The sequence below is a fragment of the Alligator sinensis genome, unplaced genomic scaffold, assembly GCF_000455745.1.
Source record: "Alligator sinensis unplaced genomic scaffold, ASM45574v1 scaffold628_2, whole genome shotgun sequence".
NCBI classification, from domain to species: Eukaryota; Metazoa; Chordata; order Crocodylia; family Alligatoridae; genus Alligator; species Alligator sinensis.
Genome location: NW_005841833.1, coordinates 2,652,687 through 2,670,118, shown reverse-complemented (window position 1 = coordinate 2,670,118; position 17,432 = coordinate 2,652,687). Strand labels below are relative to the sequence as shown.

At 46.2% G+C, this 17,432-nt stretch overlaps 3 protein-coding genes across 3 annotated transcripts in view; 2 read left to right on the top strand and 1 right to left on the bottom strand.

The window, feature by feature from the left end:
- Positions 1 to 6: 6 nt before the first annotated feature.
- On the top strand, positions 7 to 12,389 carry USP30 (ubiquitin specific peptidase 30). The gene is made up of 12 exons (XM_006015150.2): positions 7 to 117; positions 232 to 414; positions 1,138 to 1,241; positions 2,122 to 2,220; positions 3,014 to 3,056; positions 3,374 to 3,468; positions 4,762 to 4,821; positions 5,130 to 5,216; positions 5,856 to 5,936; positions 7,091 to 7,310; positions 8,276 to 8,384; positions 9,238 to 12,389. The coding sequence occupies exons 1-12, from the start codon at positions 18 to 20 to the stop codon at positions 9,500 to 9,502; spliced, it is 1,446 nt and encodes a 481-aa protein (XP_006015212.1). The 5' UTR covers positions 7 to 17; the 3' UTR covers positions 9,503 to 12,389.
- A 181-nt stretch (positions 12,390 to 12,570) lies between these two features.
- ALKBH2 (alkB homolog 2, alpha-ketoglutarate dependent dioxygenase) lies at positions 12,571 to 16,777 on the bottom strand. The gene is made up of 5 exons (XM_006015147.3): positions 16,719 to 16,777; positions 15,390 to 15,680; positions 14,946 to 15,271; positions 14,098 to 14,296; positions 12,571 to 13,576 (listed from the first exon to the last, which is right to left on the bottom strand). Exons 3-5 carry the CDS (start codon positions 15,229 to 15,231, stop codon positions 13,267 to 13,269), a joined length of 795 nt encoding a protein of 264 aa, XP_006015209.1. The 5' UTR covers positions 15,232 to 15,271; positions 15,390 to 15,680; positions 16,719 to 16,777; the 3' UTR covers positions 12,571 to 13,266.
- Positions 16,778 to 16,863: 86 nt separating this feature from the next.
- Positions 16,864 to 17,432, top strand: part of UNG (uracil DNA glycosylase) — a 7,149-nt gene continuing 6,580 nt past the window's right edge. The window contains exon 1 of the mRNA XM_006015145.2: positions 16,864 to 17,083. Coding sequence (XP_006015207.1) covers positions 16,994 to 17,083 — 90 coding nt within the window. The 5' untranslated portion in view covers positions 16,864 to 16,993. The remainder of the gene's footprint in view (positions 17,084 to 17,432) is intronic.

Genomic DNA, 17,432 nt, shown 5'->3' with positions numbered 1-17,432 from the left:
TCGGCAGGTGCAAAGCGATGAAGAACTGGGGCGTGATCGGCGGCGTGGCGGCGGCGCTGGCGGCCGGCATCTACGTGCTGTGGGGGCCCATCGCCGACAGGAAGAAGCGCAGGAAAGGTGGGCTTGCTTGCAAAATAAAGGGCTTCAACAAGACTGCCCTAGACTATGGATGTGCAATGCATATTTGCAGGGCTAAACTATGGATTATAAACTGTTAATGCATATTTGCAGGGCTTGTGCCTGGCCTTCTCAACCTAGGAAACACCTGTTTCATGAACTCCTTGCTGCAGGGCTTGTCAGCATGTCCATCTTTCATCAAGTGGTTGGAGGAATTTACATCCCAATACAAGACAGACCAGCCTGAACCATCAGAGCGCCGATATTTGTCCCTTACCTTGCTGCACCTCCTGAAAGGTATTAAGCTGCTCAACTTTCAGGGGGTAGTTTATGTTAACAAGACAGAAAAGAAACCAAATATGATGCTGTTTGGTTTTTTTTTTTTTAGAAATGAATTGGAGAATACTAGCGCGAGGTAGTCAAACTCTTAGTACTGCAAAGGTATCTTAAAACAGCCGTCACAATTAGAATGTTATTGGAAAGAAATCTGATTTATTAGAATTACATCCAAACGGTTTCCAGATTCATTATTTGACCCCCCCAAAAAAGAGAGAGAAATGATTAAAATAAATTAGGACTCACTTTAATTGATTTTGATTAAAATAAAGTCTGTAAGTCCATTCCTGCACCCAAGATGCAATTATCCTCTGTGGATTACTGGACATGTTAAGACCTCAGAAATATTTAAGGATGAATAGGTTGTGCCTGGCTTTTTTTGTGGGCCTTTTTTCTAATGGGAACTCCATATAAGTTTTGGTGCGTCTGGATGTTTCCGTGTATTAAAGTAAGAAATACAGTGACACATGCAGATTTATTACCAATCATAAGGTGGCTTTTTATTTTAATATTGGTGCTCTAGTGACACATAAAAATAACTCTAGCTATTCACTTGCAGTTTATCTTTTCACCAGAAACCTGTAAAAATAGGGCATTTCAGGTTTTATGAGGTGTGTAATAACGGTTTTGTGATCAAACCCCTCTTACTTGCTCCGTTTAACATTTTGAATGCGATCTCTCCAGCCTTATCCTGCCAAGAGGTCACAGAAGATGATGTTCTGGATGCAAGCTGCTTACTAGAAGTGTTAAGGATGTACAGGTGGCAGATTTCTTCCTTTGAAGAACAGGTGATTACAACATTTAAATAAATTACAAAGTGTATCTTATTGTTCAGAGACAGAGTAATAGATGACTTACATAAGTGGTGATATTTATAGATCTGGCTGTCAAATCTGAATCCTCTTCAGTGTGGTGAAAATCTTTCTTTAGTAAGTGAAGAGAAGCAGCAGTGTGATAAGTACATGGCACCTTCAGTTTACTTTAAAGATTTGTCATGGAATCAGTGCACAGTTCAGAATCTCATACTTCACAGCCTCAGCGTTTGGTGTGATCGTGCCAATAGTGAGAAGATTTTAGGAGTAAAATTCTTACCCCCTTGAAATCAGTGGGGCTTGATTAAAATCCCTTGCTCTGTTTTTAAATGGGAGCTTATAGGGCTTCTAGCTCTTGGACCCTGCTTTGAGTTCCCAGTCTGAACAGTTGGCTGGTAAATAGTTCAGTTGCCTTTTCCATAAAATACCCTTGGTTATTTTATGCTTCAGACGCAAACCAAATGACAGTTTAGTTCTGCTGTAATAGGAGGACTGTCCATCAGTTTTACCATTACTTTCGCTGGAAAGCAGGATTTGGGATCTTTATGGGTTCTACCCTCTCCTGCACTTGTGATTTTCTACAGCCACAAGTATGTTTTTAAAATTTGGCATCTATTGTTGCAGTCTTCGCTTTACAGAAAAGGTTGCGGGGAAAACATAGCACGCAAATAAGTGGCAATGATGATGATTGTTGTTGTTAAATGTGCGGCATCTAGCTAAGATAGTAAGATTTGTGTAACATTCCCTTTCACCCTTCATTTTGCAATGGTGGGCTCTGATGTGCTCACACACGCTCAGTACATTTGTCAGTGTTTTCAGTTTGATTTTGTCTAAGTTTGATGCCCCCATTTGATAGGATGCTCATGAGCTGTTCCATGTCCTCACGTCTTCCTTGGAGGATGAGCGGGATCGCTGGCCACGGGTCACACACCTGTTTGATGTGCATTCGCTAGAAGTAAGCTTTTTAAAAATGTAATTTCCTTGTCACTTGGTGTTTGCAGGTATATCCGATAGAGCATGTTTAGAGTCTGAGGTTTCTGGTTAGCTAGTAAAGATACTAGGGCTACGATTCTTTCATATCTAAATGCTGGTCTTCCGTGTTGGGAAAAAATGAGTAACTAGAACTAGCAAAGAACAGAACAGAAGGAGGTTTGGAAGCAATACAATATGTTAGTACATTGGTGTTCTGTGCTAGGAGGGGGCTCAGATCTGACAGCACCGGGGCTGTAGCACCTTTCATTAAAGAATCCAAGCCCAGTAATCCATTTAATCAGGCATTCTGTCTCTAATAGTTGCCAGTACAAGATGCCTGGAAGAGGTCTTAGAGAGATGATATAACAGACAGTTATGGAATAACCCATTGAAAAGGGATGTCTTCTTAACCCTTAATAATCATTGGTCAGCTTCTCCCGAATATGCAAGTTTACATGCCGCATACATTTCTATCCTTTGTAAAATACTATGAATATACTATCCATGAAGCTTGTATTAATTCTGTTAATTCCTTGATCCCAGTAGCATATTGCAGATAGTTCTGGAAGTTAATCATACACTATATTAAAAAACATGTCTTTTATCAGTTTGAAATATGTTGCTTTTCAGTTTCCAAATTGCAAGATTCTAAAAACACCCACCTTTGAACTTAAATCTCTCAGGACACTATGCCAGGAATACAGAGGGGATAGACTCAAGACTTTGCACTCTGGGAAGTGGAATTTATTAAAGTCTTTTTTTTCTCCTCTCTGTAGCAGCCAGAAACAACCCAAAAGCAAATAAGCTGCAGAACAAAAGGTAACATTTTCTCCTTTAAGAATGTGAATTGTGCATATTTACTTCTAGATATGACAACAATTGTTTTGCTTACTGAAATAATATTATTGATCTGTGCTTCTCTTAACTACCAGTGCATCTGTAGGCAATATCTACATAATAATAAGGATAATATTAATTAAATAGTTGTCAATGGGATAAAAGTTGTCTTTAAAAATAGTGTATAAAAAGTGTCTTTAAAACAGTGTTTTTTACCACCGTGAAAAAAAATTCATGTAAGACCCCTTATGATCACGGCTGTATTAAGCATTAAAGACAATTGCAACTTTGTATTTTAGGATCACTTCCCCCTATGGCAAGTCACTGGAAATCTCAGCATCCTTTCCATGGGAGACTGACCAGTAACATGGTTTGCAAACACTGTGAACACCAGGTACAAATGCACGTATCCTGTTCTAAACACATACAAAAGGAAGGCTGGATCACTTAGGACATGATTTTGTTGTGATATTTCCATCCTAACCTAAGTTGTTTTTTTCAAAGAGTTAATTTAGGCTTCAGAGACATGCAGGATGAGAGTTTTAGATTTTAAATTCGTCGGGTTGAGGACATGACTGTCAAGTGTCTAGCACAGGGGTCGGCAATGTCCTTGGGCAGAGTGGCAAAAACACCTGCAACCTCGACTTATGACGTGTTGGTGTGCCAGAGGTGAATTAAGGGGGAGCCGTGAGGGACCCGATCCTTGCTGTGGCAATGCAGCCCCAGCCCCTTCCCCGCTGTCCACCCTGAGGCGTGCATGCCAGGTAAAATGCTTTTGCTTGCCCCACTCTGGCACACGTGCTGGAGTTGCCTGCCTCTGGCCTAGTACAACATTGATGATGTAGAAATACCTAGTGACAATGCTAATGAAAAAACTAAACAGTGACCCCACATTATTCTACTGTAGTAACTATTTTGTAACTTAAAATCACTCTTGGCCTTAGGCTGGTACCTGCAAACATATTTTTAAAGATGTGGTAGTACAGGTACTATATTTTTAGAATTAGAGGCTGCCAGTACACATGCTTGAGGGGCGGCAGCGGTAATTAGAGTGGTTCCTGGGCAGCTGCTCTACTTAAAACATCTAATGTCACATCTATTAAGTCCCCACGGACTTAAAAAAGGCCTAGCAGCCTTTTTAAACATTGTGAGGTTTAATACACATAAGGCTGTGGTGACACTGCAGCATTCAAATTACAATGCACAGACTCAATTAATCGAGTCTGCTGCAATGCATTTTTAATTAGAACGTCAGTGAGCATGTGTATAGGCAGACAGATTGTTCATTCCTTTACTGCCAAATCCACCTGTCAAATTTAGTGAATTAAATGCAGTCCTTGGCTCTAAATGCTGGTGCTGGTGGGTAGAGAGGAGATGGTACCAGATGCTTATAAAATTCTTGCTGCTCCTATGGGGAAAATCTCAGATATTTGCAAAGAAAATCCCAAGCTCTCTTTTGGCAGTAACTAACTGGAAGACAGTTCTAATAAAACTGTGATTTTTTTTTTTGAAGTTGTGCTGTAGTTAGAAACATAAAGCCAAATTCAATTTTATTCATTTAGGGCCCAATCATGTGAGATGTTAGTGTCCCTAGTGAGCTCAACAGCCATGGGAGTGGAAAGAGCTCAGGTCCCCATAGCCTGAAGGTTGACCTTAACCCTAGGATCTGTGAAATGCTTTCTTTCAGAGTCCTGTGAGGTATGACACATTTGACAGCCTTTCGCTGAGTATTCCAGCAGCCATGTGGGTGAGCATCTCCTACTGAGGCACGATCCCTTCTGTACTGTAGGCTGCCTTATGCCAAAGCTTTATTCTAGACTCTGCCCATGTCTGAATTTAAGATGCCTGGTGCAGGTGTAAGGCAGCAGTTCAGAATCCATTTCGGCAACTTTCCCACGGCTTTGTGTCTGTCTCCTGCTCTCAAGCTTTGTGGGTGGGCCACGGTTACCCCTGAATGCATTCGTTCCCCTGACATAGATGACACAAAATCATTTACCAGAATTTAACAGTGTACATTATACAGTTAACAGAAGTATTTTTTTTCTTTGAAACAAGGGTCGCCCTTTGACACTGGACCACTGCCTCCATCATTTCATCTCCTCTGAATCAGTGAGGGATGTCGTCTGTGATAATTGCACTAAAGTACGTACTTGTACTCTCCACAGCTCGGTTTCTAGAGCAGGTGACTGAGATTCAGGACTCCAAAGTTGTCTTTCTTCCTTTGCCCCTGACCAGCTGCATGATTTATGGCAAGCTGCTCAAATCATCTTTTCTTATCCTTTCTAAAATGCGGTAATACGTTATGAGGCTTAATTTAGTTTGTAACACACTTGGCAATTTTTTTAATATTTGATAATCGCCAGGTAGTTAGAACTAAACACCCACACGGGGTATTGTCTGATTTTTAAACACTGTTTTACAAGTACCTTGTAACTTGATTGTCGCATGGAGAACAAAAGTCACTTTTCTAAAATAAGAGAGAGAATGGGCAAAGGGTTAGACTTGAACATAGAACCTTTGTGCTCATCAGCTTTTTCTACATATGTTTGTTTCTTATCAGTTTTGCTTTGTAATTTCCATGCAGCAGTATATCCCTGCCATTTTAGGGTTACAGATAACTGGGAAATGGTTTGATTTAAACAATAAATTGAGCACCGTCCCAGAAATAAAATCACCATTGTTGCAGTGTGCAACACGCCTCCCCCTTGCCCCAGCGTTAGTCTGTGTAATCCAATCCTGCAGGTAATTACATGGCTATAATCTTAGTTCCTTTGATTTCAGATTCAGGCAGAAGGGATACGGAATGGGCAAACCATAGAAAACCAGAAGACAACATTTGTTAAACAGTTACAGCTAGGCAAGGTAAGACAAATTGATCTGGACAGTTGGCCTTTTTTAAGCTTGTTCAGCAGCGATTTTTTTTTTTGGTCAGTTTGAAACCCAGTTTTCAGTGTTGAGCTCTGAGAACTTTCCAGGGTATTTTTGCCTTCCAAAATGAGCTTATTTGTAAGCCTTATTTCAGCAAAGCACATGAGCATATGCTTAACTTCTAAGAACACAAGAAGTCCCCCCCTGTTCAGTAAAGCACTTAAGCAGGTGCTTGGCTCAGCAGTGGCTCATTATGTCTCTGTACTTTCACTAGCAATCCCTTGAGATCCTGCATTTTGGTGATAAGCGAAGTGATCCCTACTTTAGAGCCTGTTTGTGAAACAGTCCATCAACCCCAGGGCTCTTAAGAAAATGCTAAAAAAAACCCTAAGGCCATTCTACCTGCAGGTGATTTGGATGAATGGGCAGGATAGATGAAGAAAGCCACTTCCTGGGAGCTGTTTGGGGCAGAGACTTTTATTCTGTGTTCATCCAACTCTTAGCCCAGCGGTGTTGTGGTCCAAGGCTAGATGTCTTCCATGGTATGGTAGTACAATAATAAGTTCACTGTCAAAGACAGGGTTACCCCGAATGCATCACTTCCCCTAAAGTAGATGGGCTCTGTTTAGAGCGTAGTCATAACTGTAAGTATGTGACTTTACTTTCCGTGACGCTTGGTCATTTCACTCCATCTGTGAAACCGGGGCATACAAAACAGTACTCTTTTTATCTCAGAGTAGCACTAACTATAGATGCGCTCACTCCCATGGACTACACTAAGCAGAATATTTGGTCTATTCTGGAAAAGTTTCACAGGATTTGATACTTGAACCTTTTAGGAAGATGGTTGTCTTTTTTGTTGGTCTTTCATGTTGATAGGAAGAGCCTACTAATTGTGTCCAGTGCCCTATCTAGTAAGCAGTGGTGCTGGTGTTATAAACCTCTCTTTTGACTATCGGGCCTTAGATCTTGTATCATAGATGTTTTTTTCTAATGGCTTTACATGCAGAGATGATAGGAAGAGATATTTTAGCTACTTATTCCCCATCCGTTCTCTTGTACTTTCCTACAAGTTCTAGTTAATATGTTAGTCAGTCATTTATTCCCTTTTTCAAAATCAATGGATTTTGAATTTTTATTTCTTGAAGCTGCCTCAGTGTCTGTGTATCCATCTGCAAAGGCTGAGCTGGTCAAACCAAGGCACACCTCTGAAACGTCACGAACACGTGCAGTTCAATGAGTTCCTGATCATGGACATCTACAAATATCATCTCCCTGCCCATAAGTCAAGTAAACATGATCCAAACCAGAAGGGCTCTGCAGGGACATCTTCTGAGACAAAGGATGGACTGGCTGTGAGAACCTCAGGTATTTGATCTGAAAATGAAAAGCATTTGGGTCACAAAGAAAAATGTATTTTATCTTTGATTTTTTGGTTTAAAAGAACATCTTTTCAGCAGCCTCAAGAGTCCCTTGACTCCTCCTTGTGTCTACAGTTCAGTTCTTATACACTACAAATTCTATGTTCTTGGCCTTTCCAGAATTTTGGAAGGTTCATGGGCTATAGACAGGGCAGACAACAGATCTCTCGAGCAGATGGGACTTGGGTCATTCAAAGTTTTCCTGATGAAAAGTAACAACCAACACTATCAGGGAACAAATTAAGCTGCTAGTGCAGACAGATCCTACAACCCTCATGGGAGGTAAAGAACCTGATCTTACAGGCCTGTAGGCATGCAACAAATCCCATTGAGTTGTGGGGGCCCACTCACAATGTCCAAAATACAGTGTTTGAATAATGGCCTTGGGTCCAGCCAGACCTTGATCTCTTTGATACTGACAAGAGTCGCATCCAAATTTTTAAAGAAGTTACTGTTGACAGGGTGCTTGAAGGCGGGGACACCCAGGAAGAGGATGTTGGGCACATGAACTGTGCGCTAGGCAACTCCAAAACTGAAAGAGAAAATCTCCACAACCTTCAGCAAACTGTTCCTCCACTCCTTGAAGCTTGACTGCATCACATTGTGAGGTTAATCCTTCTGGTGTGGGTAGTCCCAAGCCTTCAGCTAATTACTTGAATCAAAGTTGCTAGCCCAAGCTGAACAAAGGTTTTCACAGCTACTGTAGGTGCTTACATTCCTCTAGTCTGTAAGCATTTAACATTGTCTTTGGATAGTCTACTTCCAACCTCATGAAGGTGCGAGTTTTAATTAATGTTGGTCACGGGCTTTCAGGCCCCCTAATGAAGGCCCTGCTGAGAGTGGTGGTATTTATCAGACTAACAAGTAAGGAGCAGATATGTTAAATGACTGGCTATGTCCTCCCTCTGGCAGATGGGGAGCAGCCGTGTAGCACAAAATCGCTCTTTCTGAATGGGGCCTGCTCTCCTTCACTCCTGCCATCTCCCATACCTTTCCCTCTTGCCTCCGTCCCCGATTGCAGGTAAGTCAGACTTTTGTAACTGTCTCATACCTTCAACCTATGCATATTATGGTTTCCTATGTCCCATGTTTATCATGCTCTTATGGCAGCAAAGTTTAATATGCATTCCAGATCCATCTTCCATATGTTTAATATGCATTTCAGATCAGGTATCCATCTTATTGGCACAAATCCCTTTGCTTTTCTGCCTGGATGATTTTTGGCAGTTGTTTTCTCTGCGTATCTCCTCAGCTAGTGAAACAAGTACTGCAAGTGCTCTGCTTGTTTTTCTGGTGACTACCACAGCGAAAAATCAGGAATGAAGCAATCAACTTATTATAGAGCCATTGACCTCCCACTGCCAACTTCCTTCCCCCACCTTTATTTTGTCTTGGCTTTTGCATACATGCTTATGTATGTCTTACAGACTTGTTTTGAACTTGTATTTAATAAGCCTGAGCTGTGGAGGAACTGAGATTTTGCAGCTCCCTGTGGCTTCAGCTAGTGCTGTTGTGGCTCCATGCTTTGAAAGATCATGCCCAGTACTTTCCCTGTTAAAATATTTTCCCAGCACTCTTCCAGTTCTTGGTACTATTAGGACATATGTAAAGAACATACCAGGGACCATTTCCATTGAAGCTTTAAAGCAAGTGATTTTGCTTTCTCAACTGGAGAAGAAGGAAGGACAACAGAGCAGTGAAGATTTGGGGGGATAGGAGATAACGTGATAGTAAGGTACAAGAGTTGTGTCTTACAAAGTGATTCATATAATGAATTGTTTGCTGTGTGGCTAAAAAAAAAGAGCCTGGGGATTCTGCTGTTCTGTCTGTGACACTTGTGCTGCTGACCCCTTCCTCTCTTATTTGCCCTTCAGTTCCCCAGTATACCTCTACCGCCTGATGGCTGTTGTCGTGCATCATGGAGACATGCATTCAGGACACTTTGTGACCTACCGCCGCTCTCCGTCCTCTCCCAAGAGCCCTCTCTCGGTTAGTAACCAGTGGTTGTGGATTTCAGATGAGACAGTGCGCAAAGCGAGCCTGCAGGAGGTCCTTTCCTCCAGTGCTTACCTGCTGTTTTACGAGCGTGTTCACTCAAGAGCACAACACCCGAGTCCAGAGCTCAGGGCTGAGGAATGACTTGGGTGGCTGGAGGAAGCTGAAACCTGATGGAACTGCTCTCACCAGATGTGCGTTGCACCTCCCGTCCAGTATGCAACTAACCCACGACAAGCCCTCCAACATTCCACCTCCCGTGGCATTGGCCGGCTTCTGCAGGGAGCTGGCGTCACGAACCAGAATACCGCTACCCAAAGTTGGTCTGCTAGTGTCGTGCCGTCAGAAGCGTGTCTGTGTTTAAAGAAGCCTTTATTCTGTTTAGGTAGCATTCTCTCCGACCCACGGGTCCAAAACAGGGGATTTCAAGCAGAGACTCTCCAAGGTCCCGTTTCTATTCTGACTTATACATATGTTTTTATATGGAGTTGCTTAGTATAACCCCATTACATTTCGCTGCCGAGGTTTCAAAGCAGGTGATCCATAAGAGCAGTTAATACGATTGCTCTTATCAGAGGCAATGATTTAAAATACAATAAAGTGCCTTGAGCTTATTTAAATGGTTACATTTCCAGTCCGAATCTGCTGCACGTGGGTTACAATCCGATGAGTGTCTATCGAAGTGATGTGAAGAACTGAATCGTGTTTCTTTCAATAGCTCTGGCTAAGCAATGGAAGAATTCATCCGTCCCCACAAAAAAATGCATGATCTAAAAGAGCCCTTTCCTGGTGGTATGTTCTTTTCCTAATTCTTCAGTTCCTTGTATATTCTAAAAGAACTTCTGCCAAAGTAAAGTGCAGTTTATTTTTCAGGGAAAATTCAAGTTGTTTATTAGGTGAAGACACTGATTTATTGTTCCATTCCCTTAAAATGTGTGTGAAGTTAGGAGAGAGCAGCATCTGTTAGCAATTGCTTTTGCCGTTTCTTCTGTCACTAAAACAATCTGATATTATTGCTTGTAGAATCAACTAGCTGAAGCCTTTTAGTGCTCATACTTTAAGGATATTTTAATTGGTCCCCTAGAGTCACCCGTTCCCACCTTAATGACAAACACTGCCATTCCCTGTCACCCACTCAAATGTGTGCCCTCTGACCTCCCACAGAGCTTGAACTGGATGCAGTTGTGAATCTGGGATATGCAGCAACCCGAGTGTCATGGTGAAGTAGAGTATGCATGATTGCACTTACTAGTTTGGTAAAGTAGTACCGAGATCTGAGGAGACTGGTGTCACTGCATTAGATAGTGCTGTTTTTGAGGAGTACTGTGTTAACTGTCTGTGGCTTCTCTGTGCTCTTTGGTGTGTCAAAAAAGGAGTAGGGAGCAGGGGCAAAAAAAAAAATCCTTTGGGCTGTTTCTCTATAAATGGTAGTAAAGTACATGGGTTTCAGAGTTCTTCTCTGTCCTTGTACTGGTGAGATGGGGTCTGAAATGCAGACTAGGCCCTTTCAACATCAAATGCAGACTGAATGGTCAACCAAGAGCGACTGCCTCTGGAAGGCTTTTTCAGCAGTTTTGTACATCATGGACCCATGTTGCTCAGCTACCCAACGTTGTTCATGTACATTTGGAGTTCTCCAGCGGGAGGCTCAAACCCAGCCACCACAGTGTGTAGGGTCTGAAGGCATTGAGGACACTTAGCTGAAGTTACAGCAGAGTGGAACATAAAGTCAATTACAACCTATAAAGAAGTCTTCAGAAATCTCAACGTATCAGGCCCCAAATCCTGCCACTTCTGTGCTGGCCTGTCAGTAGCACTTTTTTTTACCTATTTCTACTTATGTAAAAAATGAAACCAAAAGGATACAAAATGCCAAAAAATGTCCTCGGAGAAAGACTTACAAAAGCAAGGTGGAATGGAGGGTGAGACTCCTTCATGCTAGACAGTGGGCTTTGCAGAGCAGCACTGGTTGTCAGCCAAGGCAAAACCCATCAAGCAAAGCATCCAGCTACAGCTGCCCTGCGAAAGATACTTCTGGACTTCAGCGTGTCTCCAGCTGACAGCAGTGTCTGTGCTGCAGTACCTTGACCCAGCAGCATCTGTTGAGAGGTTTCTCACTCCTCTGACTTGAGTGGGTTTAAGTTGGCTCGTCGGACAGCAGCCAGACAAGCCACTCTGTTTATAATGCAGCCGTGCAAGTCGGATATCACGCACAGGGAGGACTCCAGGTCTTGGAATCGATCAGCAACACAGCATCCGTGTAAAGCTACACGTTGCTGAGAGCTGCTTCTGTCACGTTTTCCATTTCCACTTGCACAGCTCTGCCTTCCGCTCACCTCTTTTCTCTGTGCCCATTTGATGAGAATGAGACTTGTCGCTGTCATGCATCGTTGGGCTTGTTGTGTCACCCTGCTGTCGGGCTGGGAATTCATAGTGACAGCTTTGTCAAGGGCAGAAGGAAGGATGGTTAGGTAAAGCTGGAGTGTTGCTTCTTCCTTTGCAGCAAGGGGAGAACAGGCATTCAGTCCTTAGCCATGGTTGCAAGGAACTAGGTGTCTTGGGTTTGATCCTGAGAAGGGTTAAACAACACGCAGCATCATATCAGCTGTTTTGGGTGTTTCTCACCCCTCAAGACCAGGCACGTTTCTGCCCTAGCCTCCCATGCTTTGGCCTTTGGAAGCCAGCAGGGCTCTGTGCCAGGGACAGGAGCTCCCTCTGGTTGTAGGTGTGGGGTGTCAGGTGGTGCCAGCCAGTGACATTGCTTTTTAGACACTCGGAGTAGAGCTGTTGAGTCGGCGCTTATGACTGGAAAAGGAAAGTTGCGGAAACATGAGCACCTCTGCTTACTCTGGTCAAATTGGTACGACTGCTCTGTAATTCGACTTTTCTCGTTTTAATGTGCATATTATTAAGAGGTATGATGTTAGCATCCAAACCACTGCACTGCGCTTTGAAATTGAATCTTCCCTTCAGGGTATTTTTGTACCTGTCTATACAGTAGCAATAAAGGAATCAAATTAATAGAAAATAGAACTGGCCATGTGTGGTGGTGTCTTGAAATGAAAAACACAAGCAAGAATGTCAGCAGCAATGTCTTTTCTGTTTCTAATGCAAGTGCTTACACTACTGACACGCACACAAGCACCTCATCACCTGTTTCACGGTGGAATACAAACAAGTGACAAGATGGCATATTCAAAGCCTCAGTTTAATTAGGCATACAAATCCCGTGCCACACTTCTGCCGTTTTAGAACGTCAGTGAAAGGGCCACAAAAGTGCTCTACCTTACCTACAGGTAAGCTGCTCTTTGGCCACAGTAACATGCATATTATGTCCAAAGGGTTGTCACTAAAAGAATTGGTCAGCTTTTCCTCATACAAGAATCTTGTTTTATTTGAAACAGATGCAACTCATTCCTCGAGCACACAAAAACAAGCGAGACCAGGCATGAGCTTTCAGACTCGTGGAGAATTACTCTATTGCCTGGTTCTTTGCTGTGTTTAGAAGACTCGTGTACACACTTGAGACGTTTTTCAATCCAAGATGATGTCTGGATGCTGAGAGGGACTATTAGCTGGGCTCAACAATAAACCTTCCTGAATAAGAATGGCAGCAGTATACCATGGGGGCTAATGCAGTGCTTAACTGTGGGAACATAATCTTGCCATCCCAGATCAAGTGGTTACAGGGTTTACAGCTAAACAACCGAGGGCTGTTCCACCTGTCTGTTTCCCTAGCATAAATACCCTTGAATTACAAAGCTTTCCCCTCAGCTAGGTTCCCATCTCCTGCTGCCTACGCGGCATTGAAGGCCATGCCTGAAATAGAAGCTAAGTAGCTCTTGTGCAAGGGAAGAGAGCTCCTGATTTCCAAAGCCAAGGGGGCAGGCATTCAGCTGTTGAACACCTCACCGTTTGACTGATGCCATCACTTTCCGAAAGGTCAGGTTGATTCTTGGGGCCAGCACCTTCTTGCGGGTTGGCAGGCTGTGGTACCAGTACAGGTTGGTGGGGTAGTTCATCATGAGCAAGCTGCCATGGGCAAGCTGCAGCTTCACCGGCTCTATGTGCCGCGTGGCGTTTTTTCCTCGGGAAGCTCCGTGCCTGAAGAAGAAGTCCCTGCAGGCCCCAAAGGACACGGAAGCAATGGGACTCTGTGGAACCAGCTCTCGCTCGTCATCACGGTGCTCCCCCATGTGATCACGCCCGTCTTTGTACCTGTGGGGGAAGAGTACTTAGTTCTTCCACCCATTCTGCTTGCATGCCACATGACCGCATGCCAAAGGCATACCCTGGCACTGTCAGATTTAAACAAGGCGTGTTTGCCGGACAGTGCTAATGCTGAATTGAGCAGCCAGGGACAGGATCCCCCCTCGCCTGTCTGTCTCCCCTCCAAAATTACTCAAATGCCTGCTGTGTTTGAGTAATGCTGTGTTCACTTTGCAGTGACTGCTATTACCGGCTGCACCAGTCTAGGGGGAGTCCAGGTATGTAGTGGATCAGTAGTAACAGGATGCACCCCTCTTATGGGACACCAAGGAAAAAGCTTTAGGTCTCACTCTCAAGTACCCCACCAATTCGTTTGCACTGATGTGAACTTTACATAACCATAACATGCCATTTAGTGGGAAAAGCAAGGTGGCAAATTTCCACTGAAGGTTGTCCACTCAGTGAGACAACCGGTACTCGGTGTGTAATATGAAGGGAGAGAAGCTTGGTTCCCTCTGAGCCAAACGCACCTGTTAATCAGAACAAAATTGAAAGTGTGCCCAGTGGCCAAGGTGACGCGGTCTCTGATCCAGTGCAGAATGGGAATCCAGGGCTTGGGTGAGAAGGTAACGCCCGAGTAGGTGTAGGTGAGCTCAGGGTCTCCATACGTCACCTGCTTCCGTGGGACGATGTGCCACTTGCCAAACACTTGCACTTTAGCGAGATCACCTGTTTGAAGGAGAGTTTGGAAAGGTCAAGGTCAGCCTGCCTTTCCTCCTACAAAATGAAACAGCAGTGTCCTGAAGTTCAGAGCAGGCTTGAGTGCAAGGAGCAATCGGTCCCTTCATAGAGCACAATTTCCCTGATGCAGTGCAAGGCTAGAACAGAACAGCTTCGCTTAGGAAACGGTCAGGTCTTGAACAGTCGAGAGCTATAATTAGGTTCCTTGGAACAAGAAAAGTGATCTGGGATTCTCCACCTCCTTCCCTGCTGTTGGTGGGGAGTGGCCGCCCCACTGGGGCTAGCTGTAACATTACAGCTTTGCCACAACCCCCAGCCCTTTCACCTGCAAACACTACGGGTGTGACTGGGCTTGCTGGAGTCTGCCTACCTAAAGTTAAGCCCTTGCATCTTTATTGAATCAGAGCCGACATGTGCTGTTGTGCGTGAAGGGCCTGACCTTGCAAACAAATCTATCTGCAGGGATCTTTGTTCCCACATGGAGCCCTGCTGAAGCCACTGGAGACCCATTCAGGAACCAGAGCCCATGTAGGTTTGGGCCCGGAGTGTTTCAAGACTTCCTCACTCCCTGTCAGTGATAAACCAGAAGGTGTTATGGCAACTACAGACAGACTTTGGTCCCGGTCACTTTGATTACCTTCAAAATACTCCACCTCCTTTTCCAGCTGCTGGAGAATCTCATCAGCCTCGGCTCGGCCAAAGAGGATCCTGTAATCGCAGCTCAGCCCCTCAGCCTGGACGTGCTGCCATGGGGAATGTGGCAAAGATCCATCCGTGCCTGCATTTTCAGGCCGGGGCCTTTTCCTCTCTCCCCCACTCTCTTCTCCCGCACAGTCCAGGTCTCCGCATGTCTCCTCCGTGGTCACGAGCAGCTTTTGTTTGCTCCTGCCAAGGGAAGGCTTTTTGACCAAGAACTTGTCCATCCTGCTTGGGCCCCACAAACGGTCAGAAACCGGCACCGACCTGCAAACGAGAGGGAGGGCAAAGGCAGAGTAGTCTGCAAAGGGATTCAGGGTTGCAACCAACCAAAAAAAGGCTTCAAAATCCTGGCTTACAGCTCAGGGAGCAGCCAGTAAAGTACCTGAGCTCCTGGACCCAGGCCTGTCATCATCACACACTTCACTGGGGCTGGCCTCTGAGGATCCAGACCCTGACACAGCCACACTTGCAGCAGCTGCTTCCCTCCCACCACTTCCTGTCTGCAATGCTCACGTGCCCTAGGGAGGACGGGCTTGCTTCTGCCGGGTGAGGCTGGCCGCAAAGTCCACGGCCACCACCTACCGAACCTTCTTGGAAATGCCTCCGAAATAAATATAGCCGCGCTCGCATCAGCCTGACAGCAGCTGCTCTCTCCCCGGGGCCACGAGGGGTCCTGCAAGGATAGAAATGACTCAGTTCAGGTCTTTGTTATCCCCCTGCAAACTGCCTAGTAAATGCTTATTAACAGATGACTCATTTTCTGTCCCAGCTAATTGGGTCCCCCGCAAATGACACGTGCCTCCCTCACTCCCGAGTCATCCGAAAGTGCAGGGAGCGTACAGGAGTACTGGTCCAAGGACATAGCAGACAGCACACCTGCTAGAACAGGGGCTGGATTGCGTCTCGCTACCCTGGGCAGGTCCCCCAAGAGTTTTGGCAGTGCGGCTTAGTGGTCATGGAGGTGTCTTGGGTCTTGTGAGAGCTGGGTCTGTTCTCAGCTCCGTCCTGAGCTTGCTTTTATGACCAATTCGCTTCCCTCCCCTGCTCTTCATTGGCGCTGTGAACCCTCCAGAGCCCCCATGAGTCTGCATCGTGGGGTCCTCATCTTTATTTAGGTTTCACTGCCACATCTAGCGAGGAACTGTCATTGTGACGCACAGCAATTACAGCTCTAATTATCCAGTTCCTCTTGCAGGTGCAAGCGGGGGCCACCTGCAGGCCCTACAATTTGCAGCCCTTCCTTCTCCAACGCTCGGATTTTTAACCCGCGAGCGGCCTAGCGCGTACAGCAGTCATCCGGGCATTGGGACATCCAGACCCTGCTGCTATTTCAGCCTCTTTGTGCTGGTCTCACATCTGTAGCTCGGGGGGTAACAACGGCGACCCCAACTGCTGCAGGGGCGGAGACCCTCGACACGCCGCCGTGGGCGCTCGCGATACAGGCTGCAGCGGGCCGGGAGCGGAGCAAAGGTGCTGGAGGCGAGCGCGTGGCGTGAACAGCGCTGTCACGGGGCAGAGGCGGCGTGAAGCAAGGGGCCTTGCCACCACTTCCACTCCACCGTGCAAGCCAGTCGCACTGGGAGGGACGCGGGGAACAGGGGCCTGCTACACACGCGCCACGCACAGTTTTCTCACGTGTGCACACTTGCTCTACATGCACCATCCCACATGCACACTTGCCTATGTGCACACCCGCCCTACACGCACCTACCCCATACATGTGGGTGCATGCTGCACACACACCTGAGCCCACCCCTCCCTTCTCCAGAGCGAGGCTGCCACCAGCTGTCAATCAAGATGCCGGGGCTATTCTGGGGGATGCCTTGCGCATGCGCACTCGATAGAACGAGACCCCCCCGCCCCCCGGCAACTCCGCGCATGCGCAGACACTTGGCGCCAAATTCCATCTCCCGCGGCGGCAGGAGCCGGGTGCTGTGAGGGGCTGAGGGGAGGGACGGGAACGGGAACGGGGACACAGCCGCCACCATGATCGGGCAGAAGACTCTGGACTCGTTCTTCAGCTCCGCGCCGCCGCCGCAGCGTGACCGGTCCCCGGAGCCGGGCGGCAACACTGAGGTACCGCGGGGGGGGCAGATACTACCCCCCCACACCGCTCACGCGGTGCCTGTTTGAGGGTGGGGCCAGTCTTCCTCTCCGGCCAATAGGAGAGCCAGGGGGGCGTGGCCCCGCGGCAAGCCGACACTCGGAGGAGGCGCGGCCAATCAGGAGCGTCCCCCTCTCCCGGCTGCCCAATCGGAGGGAATGGCGCCTGCCTTCCGGGCGGCCAATGGGGAGAAGCGCGGGCTCTTCCATAGCCCATTAGGGAGTGGGGGGCGGGCTCTCGTGGGCGGCTGCCCAATGGGCAGGGCGCGGCGGCATCACGTGGGCGCGGAAGTGGCGTTTTGCCGCGAAATGGCCGCGTGCG